Source organism: Papaver somniferum, chromosome 11 (genome assembly GCF_003573695.1).
Source record: "Papaver somniferum cultivar HN1 chromosome 11, ASM357369v1, whole genome shotgun sequence".
Lineage (NCBI taxonomy): Eukaryota > Viridiplantae > Streptophyta > Magnoliopsida > Ranunculales > Papaveraceae > Papaver > Papaver somniferum.
The window spans coordinates 29,932,428-29,952,991 of record NC_039368.1 but is presented as its reverse complement, the minus strand read 5'-3'; the positions used below and the strand labels follow the sequence as shown (position 1 = coordinate 29,952,991).

At 36.1% G+C, this 20,564-nt stretch overlaps 5 protein-coding genes across 7 annotated transcripts; 2 read left to right on the top strand and 3 right to left on the bottom strand.

The window, feature by feature from the left end:
* The first annotated feature begins 485 nt into the window (after positions 1-485).
* On the top strand, positions 486-5,186 carry LOC113323392 (rhomboid-like protein 20). Its single transcript, XM_026571691.1, has 8 exons — positions 486-681; positions 779-879; positions 1,875-2,015; positions 2,370-2,436; positions 3,061-3,212; positions 3,307-3,408; positions 3,686-3,811; positions 4,688-5,186. The coding sequence occupies exons 1-8, from the start codon at positions 657-659 to the stop codon at positions 4,856-4,858; spliced, it is 885 nt and encodes a 294-aa protein (XP_026427476.1). The 5' UTR covers positions 486-656; the 3' UTR covers positions 4,859-5,186.
* A 605-nt stretch (positions 5,187-5,791) lies between these two features.
* On the bottom strand, positions 5,792-6,546 carry LOC113323393 (protein MIZU-KUSSEI 1-like). The gene has a single exon (XM_026571692.1). It carries the CDS (start codon positions 6,539-6,541, stop codon positions 5,792-5,794), a length of 750 nt encoding a protein of 249 aa, XP_026427477.1. The 5' UTR covers positions 6,542-6,546.
* Positions 6,547-7,557: 1,011 nt separating this feature from the next.
* LOC113322867 (protein NUCLEAR FUSION DEFECTIVE 6, chloroplastic/mitochondrial-like) lies at positions 7,558-10,792 on the bottom strand. 2 transcript variants are annotated; one of them, XR_003347311.1, is made up of 5 exons: positions 10,703-10,792; positions 9,627-9,792; positions 9,382-9,497; positions 8,311-8,387; positions 7,558-7,880 (listed from the first exon to the last, which is right to left on the bottom strand). XR_003347311.1 is itself a non-coding variant. In XM_026571041.1 (4 exons), exons 2-4 carry the CDS (start codon positions 9,770-9,772, stop codon positions 7,861-7,863), a joined length of 282 nt encoding a protein of 93 aa, XP_026426826.1. In that variant the 5' UTR covers positions 9,773-9,792; positions 10,703-10,789; the 3' UTR covers positions 7,566-7,860. The 2 variants fall into 2 exon arrangements, 1 of the variants encoding a protein (XP_026426826.1); XM_026571041.1 differs by lacking the exon at positions 8,311-8,387 and having other exon boundaries at positions 7,566-7,880; positions 10,703-10,789.
* A 66-nt stretch (positions 10,793-10,858) lies between these two features.
* Positions 10,859-14,157, top strand: LOC113322866 (peptidyl-prolyl cis-trans isomerase CYP22-like). Its single transcript, XM_026571040.1, has 7 exons — positions 10,859-11,084; positions 11,434-11,457; positions 11,598-11,685; positions 12,408-12,500; positions 13,223-13,255; positions 13,657-13,713; positions 13,841-14,157. Exons 1-7 carry the CDS (start codon positions 10,921-10,923, stop codon positions 13,949-13,951), a joined length of 570 nt encoding a protein of 189 aa, XP_026426825.1. The 5' UTR covers positions 10,859-10,920; the 3' UTR covers positions 13,952-14,157.
* A 461-nt stretch (positions 14,158-14,618) lies between these two features.
* Positions 14,619-18,197, bottom strand: LOC113322868 (RNA-binding protein NOB1-like). Of its 2 annotated transcripts, none has more exons than XM_026571043.1 (6): positions 18,112-18,197; positions 17,641-18,025; positions 16,317-17,352; positions 15,830-15,998; positions 15,099-15,218; positions 14,619-14,959 (listed from the first exon to the last, which is right to left on the bottom strand). In XM_026571043.1, the coding sequence occupies exons 2-6, from the start codon at positions 17,990-17,992 to the stop codon at positions 14,813-14,815; spliced, it is 1,824 nt and encodes a 607-aa protein (XP_026426828.1). In that variant the 5' UTR covers positions 17,993-18,025; positions 18,112-18,197; the 3' UTR covers positions 14,619-14,812. The 2 variants fall into 2 exon arrangements, with proteins under 2 accessions (XP_026426828.1, XP_026426829.1); XM_026571044.1 differs by having other exon boundaries at positions 17,641-18,017; positions 18,112-18,184.
* Between the last annotated feature and the right edge of the window lie 2,367 nt (positions 18,198-20,564).

Below are 20,564 nucleotides of genomic sequence, written 5' to 3'. Positions count from 1 at the left end.
AATTCTTTTAACTTCAAACACACCAAAAGCTCCCACATATATATGGGATACGAGTCATACGAGACACTAATACAAACATCCAGAGTTACAGTTATGCCCAAATTTAACGGACGAAAAAGAAATGACTTTTATTAATCGTTTAAACCAATATAATTCGGTTCGATTTGATTTGGATTAATAATTTAATCAGAATCATGAACATCCCTACGTCCAGTACATTACTCCCCTCATCAAACCTAACAAGCTGGACTAGCCCTACTTTCAGCTCCATCCATAGAGAAAATTGGTGAAAATGTGAAATCCAACCTTTGGTGCTGCCTCTCGGCCGCACCATGGACAAATAGGGGTCTTTTACCACCATAGTATGCAGTTGTTGGCAATTTTAATCTCTACTGCTAATCAGTAGCTAGTAGTTGTTTATAAGTAGTTTTTATTTTTACCGCATGCGAGTTAGAAAAGGGGAAGAAAATCCTTTCGGAGTTTTACTTTGACAACAACCGAGTCGGACAAGAAGAACGTACAGCAACAAAATACCAGCAACACACAGACACCTCCAGCCCAAAATCTCTCTCTCTCTTTATACCACCGATCACAGGAGGCGAGGGAGGTCGTTGAATTGCTTCTTCTCCTCTCGCTCTCTCACTCAATCTCCAAAAATGAACGGCGGTCCATCTGGTTTCCGTAAGTATTTTGTCATTTCCAACCTAACGATGCCCTAATTTGCAGATCTCTCCTTGTTTGTATTTTTTGACGAAATCTCTTGATTTTTCTTTTGAAGAGAATGCTCCTGTCTCAAGAGCCTTCGTTCTTGCTTCTGGAGTCCTTACAATTTACTTTGGGATTCAAGGTCGTTCATCCACACTTGGACTATCATATCAGGTATCTTTCCGATTTTTGTATTGGTTTTGTTCTTCTCATACCTAACTTAATATAGGTATTTGTTAAGTTTTTTATTGTTTTGCTATTGGGGTCGTGAGTATTGCTTAATTTGACATTGAAGCTGTTTAATATACCCTAACACGTTATCTGCTACTCAATGGGTTTAGATTTTTTCTAAATTTAGTTTTACTGAGCAGTGCACTGTGTTATGTCCCAATTGCGACCATTTGTTGGCGGAACTGTAGTTTATAGTGAAATTATAGTGAAAGAAGGATATATTAATGCCTTTGATGAAACTCCTAACCTTGAATCTAACCTAAGTACCAAAATAATAATGTATATCTTATGTTTGCTCTTCATGATCGACTGCGAAGCTATAAATTATATCCTGGACTTTGGATTTCGTCAATCGTGTCATCATGTCATCCTAGGGTTGACTATATATAAAATATGGAAGTTAATCATATGATTCTAGCTTATGTCAAAGCATTCAGTGATATTCTTGATCTGATTAATGTGTCTCAACTTTGGGTGTTGCTACTTTCCTGTTGTATCGTCTGAAAAGGTAGGATCTCCTTTCTATATTATCCACCCGCCGTCGTTCTTTGCATCAGATAATGAGAGACAGCATTTCCATTGTCTCTCTATCATGTCAAATGGAAAATGTAAAACTTGGTTATTACATCAACAATCATGTTATTTGCTCAAACGTTGAAGTTGCAGTACAGCATATAGTTTAAACTTTAAACTCCAGATAACCAACCTTTTCAGTCATGAGTTTACCTTCATATCGAAACATGTGTTGTCTGTGTTACATAGAAGAAGCCCAGTGCTACAAGCACCGGTAATCTAAGTCCTTACCCATTCTTGACTAAATCCCTTCATTGTTTCTTTTTTTGAGAAAAAGTGAATCATATTTGTGATTATGATGATTTCCCTGTGCAGATTGAAAAATTCGAGCAGTATGACCAAATGTGTTTCATTTTTTCTTACAGGATAGTTTCAAAAAGCTTAAAATCTGGAAGCTAATTGCATCAGTCTTTGCGTTTTCATCCACCCCGGAACTGATGTTCGGATTGTACTTATTGTACTACTTCAGGGTATTCGAGAGACAGATAGGCTCCAATAAATACTCGGTTAGTAAGGACTGACAGTTCTAGCTTCTCTTGCTGGCCATCAGTTGAAGAATTTTTCAGAATCTTTTGCTAGCTTGTCCTGCAGATATTGAGTTCCACCATTAGGCCATGCATCCAAGTGATTTCACATTTGAAGTTCAAGACTGAACACACACTAAGCCAGCATATAACACTTAGTCATTCCGAGTGACCATTTTGCACAGTTCAAAATGGCTGAAATTCTCACAGCAAAAGATTCACTAATATTTTACACCCATAGACTGAAGTAATATTGATAGTCTGTAGTTCGTTTGTCCTCATGTGCAGTGGGTACTGGATTGGTTTCTTACAGAATACTTCTATTGTGTTGTGCAGGTTTTTATCTTGTTCTCTGTGATCGTTTCATCAGTGTTCGAGGTGCTTGCGTTGACGCTCCTTAAAGGTACACTCCTTTATAAAAACTTCAAATGTTGCTCTTTTGATTCATATTGGCATATTGCGTTGAATTACTGTATAAGTTTTTCGGTGTCATAGGTTCTAAAGATTTACAAATGGAAGTCCTAGAAACCTCGTTTCCAGCTTATGCACTAATAGATACCCCAATCCCCGTAAATTGGAATATAGGTTGAAGTGCTTCATATTAACTGATAGTAAGCAGTTGACCTCCTGACATACAAAGTACTGACAATCATTTGTGCCCTTCCATATGATACAGCAAGCAAGGGTAGAGGATGGCAACATAGATACTTAGTGCAGTAAACATTTACAATCTTAACTACTTACAGGCTGCCTATATCAAGCAGGGTTGAGGAGTTTATAATTTAGCAGTTCACTTCTAATCATTTTATTTATTTTTTTCATCTTGTGGCACACTTGTTATATGGAAGAATTTCTTGTGTGTATTCTGTTTTCGCCCATTCATGCTGCAATGATCATCATGAGACTTGACTAATAACCTCTATAGTAAAGAGCTATGTTAATCTGCTTTCTGCTGCCTCCTTACCCAATCAGCATATCCCTCTTAAGGAAATAACCGAGGATTAATTTTGCTCCTTTTTGTTTGCAGATGCCACCTTGAATATATTAACCTCAGGACCCTATGGTCTTATATTTTCGTCATTCGTACCATTCTACTTTGACATTCCAGTTTCAACACGGTTTCGCATATTTGGTGTTAGCATCTCTGACAAGTCTTTCATATATTTAGCCTGTCTACAGGTAACCTTTTTGTTTTTTAACTTAATGGTTTGGTTTTCTTCTATGGTGTGTGGGACTTCGACCGTATGAATCCAACTCTGTTTCAATTTTACAGCTTCTGTTTTCATCCTGGAAAAGGTCTATCCTTCCAGGTATATGTGGTATTCTTGCTGGTTCCTTGTATCGCCTCAACATTCTTCGCATCCGCAAGATAAAGGTTACTTTCTGATTATTTTTTTTTAGTCTAACTAATCAAAATAATCAGTAAAGTCCAATAAGATAATGTGTCGAGCCAAACTCAAAAGCAATAGTTACTTTTAAAGAAATAAGTATATTATTTGTCTATGAACGCCTTCCGTGGGATTCCTGTGGAAAACATAAGGCGTTCCCTATAATTAAAAGTTCGAGTTATGACAGTTTGATTTTAAATTAGTCTCTAATTCTGCAAATCCAAGCATGTTGTTCTTGAAATGCAATTGTGATTTTTTTTTCAGTTCCCGGCATTCATCGCCTCATTCTTCTCACGGCTCTCTTTGCCTTCTCCTGGGATTACACCCCCTACAACATCAAGCAGGAATGTCATTGGAAACGTACCTTCTTTCACAGGTCGTGAAGTGCAGGCAAGTATCTTAACTAGTTTTATATTAGTCTTACTCCTAAAGCAGTTAAGATTTTGTATCTTTAAAACCATTCCACTGAAAGACATAATGATTTTGGGTGTCTATGTTCTGAAGGGTTGAGTAAACTAAAATAGTAGTAGAAGATTTGTCTTTAAGGCATCATTGTCCTCTTTTTAGCACTTACCCACGTATCTTCTTCATCCAATGTATGATTTGCGTATCAAATTTGTTCATAATATGAACAGTAACCTAGTGCAGGGAGTCCATATGTCGTCCAATTTGAATCATGATACAACTACTACATCATTTTATTCCACATTGGGTCTGTGTGACGTGTTCAGTTATCAGCCTGTTGTTAATGTGAATATTGCCACGCTAGTTCACCTAGAGAAGTCTATGTCGTGAAATACTTATTTTTTCTGATGCGGCACTCGTGGGATACTCTTTAGGCCCACTATCTCATGTATCAGTGAAATAGTAAATATATTACGATTTCATTAGCTATTTCTTTAAATTGTCCCTTATTCTCTTGAAACACTCCATAGTTATTTGCCAGAACTCGGTTTGTGGTTTACAACCATCAACTGATAATGTGTCGGGCAGCAGGTGTAAGATAATTATGCAAATAAAGCATTTCTTGATTGGGGTTTCCCTCTCCTATTTGTATCATATGCTTTATAGAACTGAGGTTTATACACCTTGACCTCACCTCGCGGCATACATACCATGGGTAGACTAAACCATGGTAATTTTTAATTTTGCGTCTTTCTTCTGCAGGAAATTCCTTATGCTTGTACCTTTTGGACTTGATCATTATCATTTCTTTCGACTTATCTTCTTTTTTTCTTCTTTTTTTCCTGTGTGTGTGTGTTTTAGAGAAATAATCCGATTGCTCCACCTGTTTTCACCGCGGAGCCACCTGAGGAATCCATTACTACATTGGTGTCGATGGGGTTCGATAGAAACACTGCAAGGCAGGCACTGATACATGCAAGAAATGACATCAACATGGCTACAAACATTCTCCTTGAGTCTCAATCCAACTGATAAAATCATCAATATCTTTTTGCTATAAGGAGGCGAGTATAGATTGTTTAAATTCTTCGAAAGGGATACAGCCATTGGAGAAAGATCTTACCAGTCCAAAGTAGTGTAATTGATCTGCTGTGCTGTTTGGGAACCATGTAAGGTTTTCATGGTATCATCGTTGTCATTTTTCTGTTTCTAGGGTTGTCCATTATGAAGAAAGTTATACCGTGACTACTAATGAAACCTCTTCACACTAGGCCTCACTGTATAAAAGCTCTTTTTTTTGGATATTAAAATCTGTATGCAGGCTCTTTAGTTCAATTGGTTTCTACATTTTATGGTTCAATCTTTTCCGCAGGTTTTACTGTTTTAGTTTTAATAATTCATATTCTTTTCCATATTTCTTGCACTAGTTTAATTGGGACCATTTACAAAGGCAACATTGACAAGTTGAGTGCTGGATGTGTCTTGGATCAATATCAGTTGTAGAACCAATCTTTTACAATTTTTATTTTAAAGCAACAGCAGTAGTCCTTAGATGACATCTTCCACAATTATTGTTATTGTTCTTTTTTCCAAAGATGCAGCGGGTGGGATGGTGGAGAACCATTCTATGGATGAATACTCATCAATACAAAAGATCAGTAGTCCTCATTAACAGTAATCAGGGGACAAGGTTGTAGTTTACAGTTTATATATCAATTGAAAGAAAGAAACAGAATTACATGCATACAAACACCACTCTGCCAAAAACAAAAAACTCTCATCAACCCAAACTAGGGTCGTGGATCTATCTCAACCTTCATGTCAATGAACACCAACTAGACAATTACAACTTAAAGCTCGCTCAATGCAGAAATCGACCACTAGAAATTAAAATAAATGAATATAAATTTGAATATGTATAATTGCTGAAAGATAACAACAACAAAAAATCATGATAAAGAAGTGTTAAATTCTGACAAGAAATATGCTTAATTCAGGTCCACTATTACCATCAGGATTCATCATATAAAAAGTCTCTGAATCTTTGGATCCAGTAACACGTTCAAAATGCGCTCTCATGTAAGTCATTTCACCCTCGGTCACATTTTCATTTTCTGATCTTTCGGTAGGAAGAACACCAGCACCCATGGAAACAGCATGGAGTAACTGCATGACATTCAAATCATCTTGACTTGGGTCTCTCTTCACACCATACCCCAATTTCTTCCCGTTACAGAACATAGTCCAAAGTGGTTCTTCGAGAAGCTTAACTTTCTCACTTGGATGCTTTTTATCACATTCCAATGCTATTCTTACTAACCCTGACCCCATCTCTTGTAATAACTTGGCTGTTGGTATTGCTAATTCAAGAACAAGCATTGGAAGACATTTAGGATTTTGTTGAATAGCAAGGCTAATACGAGACCGCCGGAAACCAAACAACGTACCCGTCATTCGGATTCCTCCGTGCATGTGGTTGTTATCGGTACTGCTTCCGACACTCATAGTCGGCATTTTGCAAGGTACGGGTGCTATAATGGGCAGTGAACGAAAAACTGATCGAAACCGGCGAAGTAATTTATTGGGTTTGGATTTTTTTGTGTTTGCAGAATTAGGATTTTGAAGGGAGAATCCTGGGCGAGATGGGGATGGAGGTGAAGAAGTTGTTGGTGTAACTGAATTGCTTGGTGATCGAAACAGTGGGTATAAAGCCATTTGAGGTTCAGGAAGTGGTAGTGGTGGTGCCATGAAAAAATGAGAAATAAAATCTATAGAGAGATTGAGAGACGGACAGAAACAGGGGGAGAAGTAGAAATTTTAGCTACTTCTTGTGTATGACAAATGATGAGCTATAAATATATAAAAGTCGTTTGATTTTTGCTGTAATGGGTGCTTGTCCTGTGTTGTGTTCACTTGAAATGGAACTAAATTCTTCTTTTTTTCTTGTTTGGAAAACTGAATTAAGTTGTTTGCACGTACATTAATTTGTTTAATTAATCTAATTTTAATTAAGTATTATTCCAGAACTTATGTGATTAATCATGTCACAGTGAAAATAAGAAATGGCATTAGAGGAGACCGTAAAAGGAGCTACTACAAACCAATTTTGCTGCTGACTTCATAACTAAGATTGATTGAGATCAGAGGTTTGAATTTCTACGCTTGCAGGAAAAAAGTTCCTTTGAAGGTATTGGAAGACTTCTTTTTTTTTTTTTTTTTGATCGAAGGGTATTGGAAGTTGCCTCTGGGGAAGTGTTACTTTTCTGTGGTAACTCTGGTTTTACTGTAACTATGGATTTTAGGGTCGTCAACTGTTAGCACACTAGATGCTAGCACATCCTATTCCTGCATACCCAGACTTATTCAAGATGAGCATTTTTAAATCCATTAATTAATCAAAAACGATAATTAAATATTTTAATTCTGGACTGTTTCCAGTTTGTAGTCTGCAATAATAAAATATTTTTTGGATCAAAAGTAATAATAAACAGGTGTTTTCTTTTAATATTGTATATCTAACTGGTTCTGCATAAACACCAGAAAAAATATCAGCAAAGCACTAAGCCCCTGAATGGTTTGGTAACAAATAATGTAGGTGCAGATCAACAACAGTTAATTCGAAATCCAAATAACCTGATTACCTGACATCATTTGTTTTAGTTGTTGGCCCTCGGTACAAGGACCCAAATGCCTACCTAAGAATACATCAGCTACTGATGGAAAGCTGAACAAATGACAATATCGAGTTCATTTAAGAGAATGACAAAATTATACTAGCCATTTAGATACAAAATCTTTGCTTAACTAAGCACCAGAATAGAAGCATTCAGCCAAGTTAAGGAGCCTTTCCTGATGATGAATGTATATCCAAAAACCAAATTTGGAACTGTAACTAAAGAGTGAAAACTACATAAATTGTCATGTCACAATTTAGCTCTCTTTGCTTGTAGTTACAAATAAATGACGGTGGAACAGAAATGATTCCCCTCTCCATCTGATTCTACTTCTTAAGCCTACTAGATTCACCGGCCATGTTATAGTGGGGTCGCAAATCCTGTTACAAGCAACGAAAAAGAGCAGATCAGGTCTCGTTTCGTACTGTATCAACTACCAAAAAGTCAATGATATAGAAAGATCATTCAACATAACGCATTCTCATCTTTCCGGACTACCTCATCTTTCAGCCACAAACAAAAACATCTGATAACCCATTTTATGGAAGATGGCCATCAATGGAAAATAAAATCCTTCAACAAACTAAAGAGGGTTCTTCAATAGGCTGTGCAATGTCATGAAAAGATTTATTCTCTAATAAGCCATATCGACAACCACAGATTTACCACCCTACTACATGCACAAACATAACTACAACTTCTCCTAAGTCCTAACCACTGACAATTGTTTTTCACAGCTTAAGAATTTTTTTGTGAAAATGAAAATAGAAAGAAAGAAAAAAGATCAGGCAAGCAAATATCAAGAACCACCTGAGACCATATCTGCCACCTTGGAAAGGAAGCTTATCAAGAATAGTCATCCACCTACGTAATATCGAGGGAACTCCCTGTCAAAATTTCAGGAAGACAATACATGAAAAAGAGGGTTGGGAAGGTGGAAAACCTTTCGTTACCATACGTCTACTAGTCACACAATCACAGCCCAGAAAGATTTTACGAGAATGCCTATAACAACATAATACCATTTTCAGGCTAGACTTATTGGAATACATCCCCAAGACCCAATTTCTCCAAATTATGCTTAATAATTTAAGCCTTAAAAGAAGTAAGCATTGCTCTCTTAATGCAACAGCTTGAAACGGTATCTCCTCCTTTCTTAACTTACTGGCTACAGTCACTCTCCCTACGCAGTAACGTGTTAACAAAGAGGAAAAAAAGGTTTGCCTCCCAAAGGTTACTACATGCACTTTAAGCTACTGCAGGATACTTTTTAAAGGAGTGGATGCACACACCCATATGACACACGTTCCGTCAAGACAGACACCAGGAGTTAGAGTATTTGAACCTAAGAATTCCCTAATAGTAAACGACGGCAGTGGGAAGAAAACAAATCACAACATCCTATATTGAGCAGAGAAGACAAGTTGAGAAGTAATTATGATAAACAACTAACAGACTCACAAGGTCATTAGACACACAAACAAGACATGACATCAACCATTGGATCTCTTTATTCATTTAGTTATTATTGAATTCCAGAAGAATATTGCCCCTTTCTTTCAAAATGTTCAGTAGGGTGCCCAATGAATGAACTATTAGATCCAGGGTTTTTGATGTTTGGTATCAAGATGGTAAGTGATGGGCCTGATGGCACTTGACTCTTCAAAAATAAACAATGTAATACTTATTTGCGACAGGGTAGAATGCTACTTCATACTTTAATCAGACAAAGAATGAATTCACAGATTTCTTCTGTTAATTGTACATTAAACAACCAAACACGGTAAATTTGCTGATTATAAACTAGACAAGTGTGAGACTTAAAATTCAAAATGAGAAAAGAAAAAAGAACAAAGAAAGAAAAATGAAAGGGACACGCACCTTCTGAAAGCCAAGCCCAATTTCCTGCCTTCAAAGAGAGCTTTGAAGTAAGCAACGCAGATGCAGTAACACTGTGCAATGGCATCAACGACTGTGCGCAACCCAACACGGGAAGCCTAAAAAACATTCAGATTCGTCATAATCGACGAACAATAAGATTGCAAAAATATCTTTTCTGATTTAAATATTCAACGAAAAGAACCCTTATCGAAATTATAAAATAGGGATTTAAGGGGAAAAGATACCTTGAAAAAAGTGGAGATTTTAGAAAATGAGATGCAGAAGTTGGTTTAGCAGTAGAAGTAAATCCACCAAACTTAGCAGCACCAGAAGCAAATGATGATGACTTTGCAAAGCTTTGAAAAGCTCTTCTTGCACAATTAGCAGACATGGTTCACTTTCTCATAAACCCTAGAAAACCAAGAGTGGTAGATCAGAGGAGAAGAATTGATTTGATTAGATGAACTTCCTGATTATATCGAGTGATCGATTACAAAGAAAGATAGAAAAATATTCTTTTGAAATGAGTTTAGGGCTAGGAGTTTAAGGGACGTGTTTGGATAACGATGTTTTTTCTCTAATTGTTGCCTGAGTTGGTCAGGTGCCCGTGAACCAAATAACCGGAAGAGCAACTATACACACTGAGTAGACAAGTTCATGTTCCAATTGATTTGGCATGCCAGGTGGCTACTGCATTGGCCTCACAGCCCAATGCAACATTGTAATTTTGCCAACCTGCCAGTTTTTTTGGTAAGGCATCTCACTTGTTTATTTCATTAATGCATTTCTTTTGATAAGAAAAAAAACTAAAACTACAAAATGTTAAATCCTTTAATGAAACCCATTGATATAATCAATAGAATAAAAGGCTTCTAATCCTATCCTATCAACGATAAAACAGAAATCATTCACATTGAGGTTTACTGAGACCATCTCTAGAGTAATTATTTTTCTCTTCAAAAATGTGATAAATACTGAATTGAGGATCCCATTTCTACGATGCTTTTAGAGTATGCAAAACCTAATTCAATAGTACTGTAGTCATATCTATTGAAGATTCAATGGTGAATGAGGGATTCGCTCGAGCTAAGCTTAACTGAATCAGACTTTAACTAAACAACATCCAGAAACATGTCCAGTAATTTGATTATTCTACAAAATGAGATTTTTCTAACTACGATAAGATTATCTACACAGAAGATTCCATTTCTTCCAAAACAAATAAGAAATACAAACCCTAGAAATCAATAAAAAGATTGACATCAGTAACAAAAACCAATTTCTCACTAACAAAATGCAATCAGGAACCCCAAACCCTTACCTTTATGATCTCGCTGTTGATGCGCAAAACCCCTAACCCCAGTTAGAGAATAAAAGAAGACCTTTTTTTTACCTCTCTAAATACACCCCCAGAACTTATAATATAATGACCGTTTTGCCCTTGTGAGCAGCTTTATAAATCAAAAGAAGTCTCCGTAGACCTCCAGTTTGTGTACTCTAATTGCTTTTAACTCCGCGTCTACTTCTTTGTTATTGTTCATGGCGTCTGGCGGAGGAAATGCAGTGGTGGAATGGCACCAGAGACCATCAAATCCTAAGAACCCTATTGTCTTCTTTGACATCACTATTGGAACCATAGCTGCTGGAAGAATCAAGATGGAGCTCTTCGCTGATATCGCTCCCAAAACCGCGGAAAATTTCAGGTTTTTCTTCTTCTTGTATCCCATGAATACTCGCTCATGAATTCAGGGTCACCTCTAAAACATACCCATTGAGTACCCTAATTTAATTTCTTGTTTCAGCTGTTTTCTCACCACAGATTCATTATTATTGTAGTTTCAAGTATGTTTTTGGATACATAAATTTGTGTTTCTTAATTGGTTTTAGTTTTTCTCTTCTTATTAGTGTAGAAACAAATTGATTGTGGATGAAACAGGGAAAATATTGTGTTAGTGCTAACCAAAGTTTTGAACACTTTAATTCTTGGACAAAGGTTTATGTGAGGGTTTATGTCTTTCAGAACTGATATTTTGTTTCTGTTTTCTTTGCCAGGCAGTTCTGCACTGGAGAATACAGGTAATTTTTGAAATTTTAAGTCATAGAGTTCACTTTGTTGATATGCTGTTGGCACGACCTTGAGCCAGTACTGCTGTCTGTGATAGTCGTAGTCTAGGGTAATATTAATGACTTGCATTATTGTTTTGAAAATATTTCAGAAAAGCAGGATTACCAGTTGGGTACAAAGGGTGTCACTTCCATAGGGTGATTAAGGATTTCATGATTCAAGCTGGTGATTTTCTCAAGGTACGTCTGTAACATGCCCTAAAAATACGATTATCTTCACAACTATTTTCAATTACGAATGAGAGACTGGCTTTACATCTCTGTTTTTCCTTCTCTTTTTTTGTTGCATTCTGGACTGATCTTGGTTACACGCCATTTTGTTGAATAATTCCTCTGTATGACATGTGGATGTGTTAGATAGGTCAAGATTCTAATTTTTACTAAGGGGAAGGATAACTGTAGTATTCGTCTCAGTCAATTCAGTGAATTCTATTCAGCAATTAAACCGTGTTGAAAAGAAAAATCTATTCAGCAATTAAACTGTGTTGAAAAGAAAAATTAACATAGATATTTGTTAAGTATGACAATGAGAGTGTTTCATTAGCATGTACACTTATATCAGCAAGAGCATTGCACTTAGTATGACAATGAGAGTGTTTTGAATAAATTACGTTTATTCGTCAACGTCGCAGGGTACACTTAGTTTATGTAGAGCTTGCATCAGCTTCCCTCTAGGCAAAAGAACATTGCACTTGGGTAGTTTCATTCTGTAGATCTATCTTACTACCAGATCCTAAAGGAAATACTTTTTTTTCCTTTAGTTGTATAATGTTCATCCATTTTTTTGGCATGTTTTATGTATATAGCAAAACTTCATGCTTACCTTGGCTACAATATTTACAATTGATGCAAAATCTCTTTGTTAACTTGCCTGTTTTTTGAAGTAAATACTTTTTTTTCAGGGTGACGGTAGTGGATGTGTATCGATCTATGGAAGTAAATTTGACGATGAAAATTTCATCGCTAAGCATACTGGCCCGGGACTGCTGTCAATGGTATGAGATTTTGCACCCCATATAAAAGCCAGTCGTTTCTAATTAAGAACTGTTCTTTTAGGTCAATGAATTAGAAACTCTCACCATCTTCTCATAAAAAGGTTTAATTTGTTTGTTTTTTATAACAAAAATACCAGTAACACTTAGATTTTCATTATCTAATGAAATGTCTTTATTCAAATATTCCAAAGGGCTGAATCAGAGTCATGTTTGTGAAATTAGGATTACTTTATTATGGGCCTGATTTTCAGTGTCTAGACCCTAAATTATCAATTATGATAGGAGAGTGGTCATCAAAGTGGAAAAGGATATAATATAAACTGAAATACTAGAGACTGGCTGAGGAACCCTCGAGTTTCTTGGCTTTCTTGTAGTTTAGGGTTAGCCGAGAGAGCGCCGAATCCATCCCCGAACCCTACTACCAAGATATATTAGTACTTTTTTATTTCTTGAGGATGGCAGTTTATGCATTTTGGTTCGGTAGTTTGTGCAAATTCTCAAAAAATCAACTTAAGCATTCCAGTTTTAGGGGATATGCAATTGGTAAGAAACACTACAATAAGACAGGGTTCTTTCTGTTAAAAACCATCGTATCAATTTGATTTATCTTGATTGTCTAGTTTGTTGTTTGAGAAAGTTATTCACAGTTGATGTGTGCAGATCTATTATTATTATTTTAAGAGAGAAACTAATTAAGATGCTTGTTGTTGATTTCTGAGCAGGCAAATAGTGGAGCCAATACCAATGGATGTCAGGTAAAAATCCTTTCAAATTCATCTACAATGTTAAAATATTATGTATTGTCAATGTAATTTTCAGAATAAAAATGATTTCCATTCACAAGATGAGAAATGTCTGCAATTATAGAAGGAATTGCTATGCTTTCTTGTTGTTAAGCTTAATCGCATGATAATTTTTATAAACAGATGATCAATTAAGGTATAAGTTATGACCTGGCAAGTTCGAAACACTTCGCTGCAGTTTCAAAAATGTGTATATACCCAAAAATGGGAAAACATATTCTCAATATATTGACTCTTACTATTTGAACATTTTTAGTTTTGATGAAACCCATTTTCTATGTTATCTATGTTACTGCGTTATTATTAACTTTATTTTTGCAGTATAATAACCATCTGTTTGTGTTGAATTACAGTTCTTTCTCACATGCTCCAAGTGTGACTGGCTTGACAATAAGCATGTAGTCTTTGGGGTGAGTCCTGCATTACTGATTGTATTTATATACCGACGGTATCATCTTCCAAAGGTTTTAAAAAAAGAGATAACTTGATTGATGAACTCATGTACCGCCTTTTAATGAATTTTGCTGTTTCTTACAGAGGGTGCTTGGAGATGGTCTTTTGGTTCTCAGAAAGATAGAGAATGTGGCGACTGGACCTAACAACAAACCTAAACTTGCTTGTGTCATCGCAGAATGCGGGGAAATGTAGATTGAAACCTGTATGATGTATTATGCTCCAGTAACTTCTCGGGTATAGATATTTAGAACACTAATTTGGGGGTTATTCTGGTCTACGAAATCCTTTTTTTTTATCTTTGATTTCCTGTGTTGGAAGGTCAAAAAAACTGCATGGAAACAGATACCCTAATAAAAAAAATGAAAGTATATGGTTAAGCACGGCAAATTATTTTCTTATGACGCACCTCCAATTATTGGACACTATTTAGAAATGAACCATGGCGACTCTATGTATGCTATTGGTATGAACCCACCCAAAGTAGCTTCCATAAAAAAGAACTCGAGCACAGTGCTGACGATTTTTCCCTTTCATGGCTTGAACGTGATCATCTCACTATACAGTTATCCATTCCGTAGCTAATACTAGTTGTGTTGGTTCAGCCCCGGCTGGTGCAAGAGGTTCTTTTCACCCCCAATTTGGACACCCCGCATGTTGCTTTTTTACTGGTCGGGCAATGGTGGATCATCAAGGGAAACAAAATCAGTCCTCAACTACGTTGAGTTGTTGCTAAACAAAGAAACAGTAGTAGAACCGCCATGCTAAAAAAACACGGGACAGACCACTTATCCTCCTTACTTACGGTTCCCTACTACCGCACAAAAAGATGCACATACTACTATCAAACTAAGCAGGAGTCGGTCACAATTGGCAGCCAATTAACACTGAGGAGTTCTGGTTCAAACATCGAGAGAACAAAAATGAATTTGAGGGAACAAAAATGAGTTCCTCAAAAATTCTTCTTTCAAAACAACTACTAGCATAAATAATGCCGAATTACAAAACTTTCGTTCAGAACTGTAAGCTACCACAAATTCTTACAAAACAAACTTCTTAGTGCTTGGCGCGAGAGTAATGATTGTCATTAGGATTCCTTTTTCCACTAAACACAGCTAAAGCTTTTCTAACTGGTGGCTGTAGAGGAGCTCTTTTGTCAGAGCTGTTGCGGAAGATATCATCCGAAATGAAAATATCATCTCCCTGTGATGGAAAAGGATTATTTGTTAAATGGCAAAATACATTGTTATTTCTACCACTGGAGATGCCATGCAAACACCAAAGCCAGAGATGACAACTTATAAAAGAAAAAACCAAATTCTCGACAAAAGAAAAAACATACCAGCATGTTTGATTTCTTTTTAGTTTTGGGGTATAAGACTTTGTGAGGTAGTTGATCTTCACGTAATATGAGATTCTTGGTAATGGCATCTCTTCCCCCTTGAGGTAAAGGAAGTGAAAACTGTTCATAGAAAAATGTTTATCAACAAAGTGAAGTATAATAAAATAGAACAAATATCCTAGCACTTCAAACAAGAAAAATTAATGTTATTATTAACCAATAATGATAAGTACTAAAAACACTTATAAGATTCGTCAAAGCTAACAAAAATCCTAACCAAAACAAAGATCTATCGTGTCAGTTTAGTAGACATTTTGCAGAACTAACATATATAGTTGGGGATTTCAATTCTAATTAACAGAATGCCTGATCTTAGCAAAGGTTTCTAGGTCGAACAGATAAATTTCTGCCCTATAAGCTTGCCAAACCTTGGGAACTACAACATACAAACTATCCTGAAAGAATCTTTCAGCGGTGAACAAGGAAACTGGATACCCATTGTGCTATATCCATATTATATCATAGGCCAGGATGACAGGGTCAAAGCAATAACTAGTAAATAGATTACATGGGTTGGGTATTTGAGTGTACAACATCAGATGCCAACACTCACCAAAGAGTTCTAGTAGGCAATAGAGATCTTATTATAGTTTAAATTAAAAAAAATGTTAAATGATGATCATATTATTTCCATTAAAAGAGTGTGTGGGAAGATCAAATTAAATACTTACTTTTGTGCCACGTAGGGTTATACGTGGCTTACGAGATGCTAAAACAACTCCATTTTCACCAACAGTCGCTGCTACCTTGCGTAAGGTGCCCCCATTCCCACATTTTGGACAGAAGATCCTCCCAATCTCAGTAGTCACTTTGTTACAGGCGTGACACTTCAATATCCACCTGGCTCAAAAAAGAAACCATCTCAAATTAGATAACTAAGCCTTTCCAAACAGCATGTTGCATTTTTTCCACAATCCACACCCTTTACGGGTGCGGACAAACAGCATCTAATATGACATGAACTCCAGTAATCAAGAACATGATGCACAAATCATATAACAGCAATTTCACCTTAGGATATCATTCATACATCATAAATTAATCTCAATCTTCTTTTTTCTCTTCTGTCGTTAGGTAGATAAAATTCGTTCGAAGAGGAGGGCAGAAGGGGGTTTGATATATCAGGGACCCAATGAACGAAATACAAATGAGACATACCTGTGTAGTTCACGAATCTGCATACCACCTGGTGCCAGAAGACGCAATCCAATTTGAAGAATAACATTTTGCATTGCGAAATCACCCGTTACACAGGCTACACTTGATTCGGACAAGGAGCGTAATGCCCAACTCTGCTCGCTGCTACCATCATCCACAAATGATGTGTCAACACTGTCATTCGTCTCACTTGAAATATCCAACTGATCATATTCTTCATTGCATGTTGCACCCAAAACACTACCTGATAAACCAGGTTCTAATCTCATTTGCTCGAGTATTACAGTCAGATCACCATCATCATTTTTCTCCCCAACAGTTTTTTCTTCATCTTCTATATTATTGTTTACAACTTCCAACCTCTCCCTGGTCCCATCTAACTTCTGATTAGGGCCTTGAGTGTCCTCGATATCACCGTCAGTGCTTTCCTCTCCATCTGGATGAACATTACTTTCTGATAATGCCTCGGACAGTTCGCGTCTGGCTTTTCTTCTGAGAAATCTTCTATGAGTACTTCGACATACAGCAGGAAGCCAGTCAATGGAATTGTCATCTTGACCCTGTGAAGCATCAACTCCGTCAGCTACCATCTTACCTTCAGTATTTATCTCTTTCTTTACGGGAGCATATCTCCTTGGTTTCCTATAGCTGCGACCAACATCCTCTGAATGAGTCTCACTACGAGTTTCACTAACATCTTCAGTTAAACCATTTTGAGAATCTCCATTACCATCTACAGGTAAGAGATTAAGGTTTAAGTCTTTCAAAGGAAGGATCCTGGATTCTGAGTTGGACCCTTGATCGACTGCATGTTCTAAAGCTTCCCACTCATCCAAATTAGGTACATTGGAACCCCAGCCAGGCATATCCTTTTCAGCCAACCTTTTCACATTAACAACATGGATTGGAGGAGGAGTATCTCGGAGATGGTTAGTCCCATGGATTTGGCTTTCCAACATATACGTCAGCGCAACAAGTTTAAGATCAACATCTGAGAGGACTTGTAAATCACCAGTTGCTCGTGCAAAGCTGATAACTGAACACCGATATAATGTCAATAATAAACTCACCAAAAATTAATAATAAATCGCGATATGGAGCATACAACAATGTTCACAACTGACGCAAATTAGATGAATAAGTTATTCAAAGCAATCCAAAAACATATACATGTTCTACAAATGTATTACTTTATACAATTCTTGCATTTGTAAGCAATATCCCTATTGTTGTCATGTTCTCTAAGCAAAACAACTACAGCAAACTATCAATGGCATTCAGAATTAAAACTAACTAATATTCAACACCTGAGGAAGACAATAACCTTTATTAAGGGATTCCGCGGAGGGTTCCATGGTCTCTACAGTGAAAGGAAGGAGTTCAAGCTTCTGACGAGAAACAGGATCTTTTATCTCCTCCAAAACTTCAGAAACAGAAACAAACTTATCGGCAACATTATTGAGATTAATTCCACCTTGAATAATGGCATTAGCATCAACAACAGCAACTGAGATTCCTTTACTTGATTTACAACTTCCCTCAAAGACTCGATTGGTTGGGTAATTAGCTGGTTTTGGTTTTGGAGGAGCCTCTTTCTGAACAATTTTGCTCCAGCAAGAAGTTGGTAATGCAGTCGTTGTTGGTGGTGGTTGTGCTGATGGAGTCATCTCATCCATTGTAGTACGAGTAGAACGTCAAATTCTGAAACCCTACAAATCCATTTCAGCGAATCATAAAATTGGAGAATTAATAAGTTTAGACAATAAAATGAACACTTGATGAGAGGGAATCTTACCAGTTCTGCTCCTGCAAGAATTATCTAGAATTTAGTTTAGAACTTTAGAGATGGAGAGGGTTATTAGGGTTTATGGCAGTCTTTTTTTTTTGGTTGTTGGTTTTTTAACGAAGGAGTTCGCTTTCCTAGGCGTTTGATTTACTTTGACTACAAAGATATCAACGGTGAGGGATTGAGGGTAATTTGGGTATTAAACATAATATGTATGGATCCGTGATTTATCGACAGTAGCGGGAGTCCGGTTTTGTACTTCCTCTCCGAGTTGGTGCACACTGTTCGGCTGTGTATTTGACATTTTAATTTCGACAGCTGATTTGTAATCTTCCTCACTTGCAAAGTCAAATCGATGACTTTTTTATGACCTTAGTAATGTGTCATTTTACTTCGATTTATAATACTCCTTCCATTTCTGGAAAACAGATGTTTTCATTTTTTTAATTTAACATATTTTTAGGCTAAAATTAAAAACTAAAAGTATTTATTTTCCAGAAACCGATGTAATATAATGCTTTTTCTATATTATAGTTTCCAGAGTTGCCTTGATTTCATTTCAAGCTTATTATAGCGGCGGCATGGTTTATTAGAGGGGCGGCATTGTGATAGTAATGTCCCTTTAGTTGGTTAGGGGCTGTCCTAAAGAGGATGTAACTTGACTAGATTATCCTTTTCTCCTTAAATCAACCAAAATCAAATCAATTTTTTTTAAACCTAATGAATCAAAAAAAATCAAATCAGTTTTTTTTTGCATCTTCTTCTTTATCTTTTCTCCTCCATCAACGTGTAACCTCCATTAAAACTGAAAATTTCATCGTCTTCGATTAATTGGCAATTTGAAAAATGTTTGGAAAAATCCAGTTAAGGTTTAGTTTATCGTGTTGGATTTAAGTTAATTTTGTATCAAAAATTAAGGTTTTGTATGAAAATTGAAATTGAAATTTCTGGTTGCATGTGAGTTACGGTTGGTAATAACTCAATACGAACCGTAACTGTAGATTGGGTTGATGTTACGGTTGGTTTTAACTCAAATACCAATCGTAAGTTCTTAGCTTTGAGAAATATGTTCAGTTACGGTTTGTATTTGCATCATATTTATCAACTGTAATTGAGTTACGGTTTGTTACTCGAACAACCATACGAACCGTAAATAATCCTGCGTCTTAAGAATTTATCAAATAATGATTTACGGTTCAAAAGTTAAGTTGACACACCAACCGTAAGGTAGTTACGTTGGTCTCGATTCATTAGTTACCAACCATAATTTAGTTACGGTTGTTGTCCAAATTTAATTACTAACCGTAACTGGTTTTACGATTGGATCTTCCCCAAATTTAACCAATTACGGTTGGTATTGGATAACTTACGAACCGTAACTAAGAGTTACGGTTGGTCACGAGCAAAATTGCAACCGTAAGTTCTTATGAAAATTTAAAAGTTTTGACTTTGTTACGTACTTTAGATAATTTTGGCGAGAAAAAGCTAATGGGAACTAATTTAGAAGTATACCGGGTCACTGGAATCACTCATTTTGGTTGAGTGAATCAAAATCTAGGATTTCACAAATATCACAAAAGTTTTTCTTTTTCTTCTCCTCTGAATTTTTTTTTTAACTCTAAAAATCTGATTTTGAGTTAATATAAGTGAAATTAATCATTAACACTAGACTTGATTATCATCACTAAACTAGGTTATCAATAATGAGGGTTAATTTGTCATTTCCGGTTTTTTTGATAAGGGACACCTTGAATGATCATGTAATTACCCTTTTTGTCCTATTAGAATGTCGCCCCTCTAATAAACCATGTCGCCCCTATAATAAGCTTGTTTCATTTATATTGTAAACTTGAATATTTGTAGCCCTTTACATCCCAGTTTAGATGAAGGTTTTAGCCTTTTTACAAATCTCATCCTACTTGGAAAAAAAATCCGAAAAGTTTTCTGATTTATCCCTACTTTGGAATCGTATACAAATTTATAATATAATATAATATAAGATCAACTTCTCAAATGAAATATCCACCACATTCCAAATTCATCCTAGTTATCTGACATTTTACTTCGATTTATATAATATCGTTTTTCTATATTATAGTTTTCAGAGTTACCTTGATTTCATTTGTATTGTAAACTTGAATATTCGTAGCCCTTTACATCCCAGTTTAGATGAAGGTTTTAGACTTTTTACAAATCCCATACTACTTGATTTTTCTTTTCCAAAAGTTTTCTGATTTTATCCCTGCTTTGGAATCATATGCAAATTTATAATATAAGATCAACTTCTCAAATGAAACATCCACCACATTCCAAATTCATCCTAGTTATCTGACATTTTACTTCGATTTATATAATATAGTTTTTTTCTATATTATAGTTTCCAGAGCTACCTTTATTTCATTTGCATTGTAAACTTGAATATTCGTAGCCCTTTACATCCCAGTTTAGATTAAGTTTTTAGA

Bases quoted from the DNA above. Each gene is read 5' to 3' on its own strand.
- LOC113323392 (XM_026571691.1), top strand. From the start codon at position 657: ATGAACGGCGGTCCATCTGGTTTCC. The intron at 2,437-3,060 runs GTACACTCCTTT...TTTTGTTTGCAG, and splicing joins TGCGTTGACGCTCCTTAAAG to ATGCCACCTTGAATATATTA. The intron at 3,213-3,306 runs GTAACCTTTTTG...TCAATTTTACAG, and splicing joins TATATTTAGCCTGTCTACAG to CTTCTGTTTTCATCCTGGAA.
- LOC113323393 (XM_026571692.1), bottom strand. From the start codon at position 6,541: ATGGCTTTATACCCACTGTTTCGATCACCAAGCAATTCAGTTACACCA.
- LOC113322867 (XM_026571041.1), bottom strand. From the start codon at position 9,772: ATGTCTGCTAATTGTGCAAGAAGAGCTTTTCAAAGCTTTGCAAAGTCA. The intron at 9,498-9,626 runs GTATCTTTTCCC...AATGTTTTTTAG, and splicing joins AAATCTCCACTTTTTTCAAG to GCTTCCCGTGTTGGGTTGCG. The intron at 7,881-9,381 runs GTGCGTGTCCCT...TGCTTGTAACAG, and splicing joins TTGGGCTTGGCTTTCAGAAG to GATTTGCGACCCCACTATAA.
- LOC113322866 (XM_026571040.1), top strand. From the start codon at position 10,921: ATGGCGTCTGGCGGAGGAAATGCAGTGGTGGAATGGCACCAGAGACCA. The intron at 11,085-11,433 runs GTTTTTCTTCTT...TTTCTTTGCCAG, and splicing joins AAAACCGCGGAAAATTTCAG to GCAGTTCTGCACTGGAGAAT. The intron at 13,714-13,840 runs GTGAGTCCTGCA...TGTTTCTTACAG, and splicing joins ATAAGCATGTAGTCTTTGGG to AGGGTGCTTGGAGATGGTCT.
- LOC113322868 (XM_026571043.1), bottom strand. From the start codon at position 17,992: ATGGATGAGATGACTCCATCAGCACAACCACCACCAACAACGACTGCA. The intron at 15,219-15,829 runs GTAAGTATTTAA...TTCTATGAACAG, and splicing joins TAACCCTACGTGGCACAAAA to TTTTCACTTCCTTTACCTCA. The intron at 14,960-15,098 runs GTATGTTTTTTC...TTTCCATCACAG, and splicing joins AAAAGAAATCAAACATGCTG to GGAGATGATATTTTCATTTC.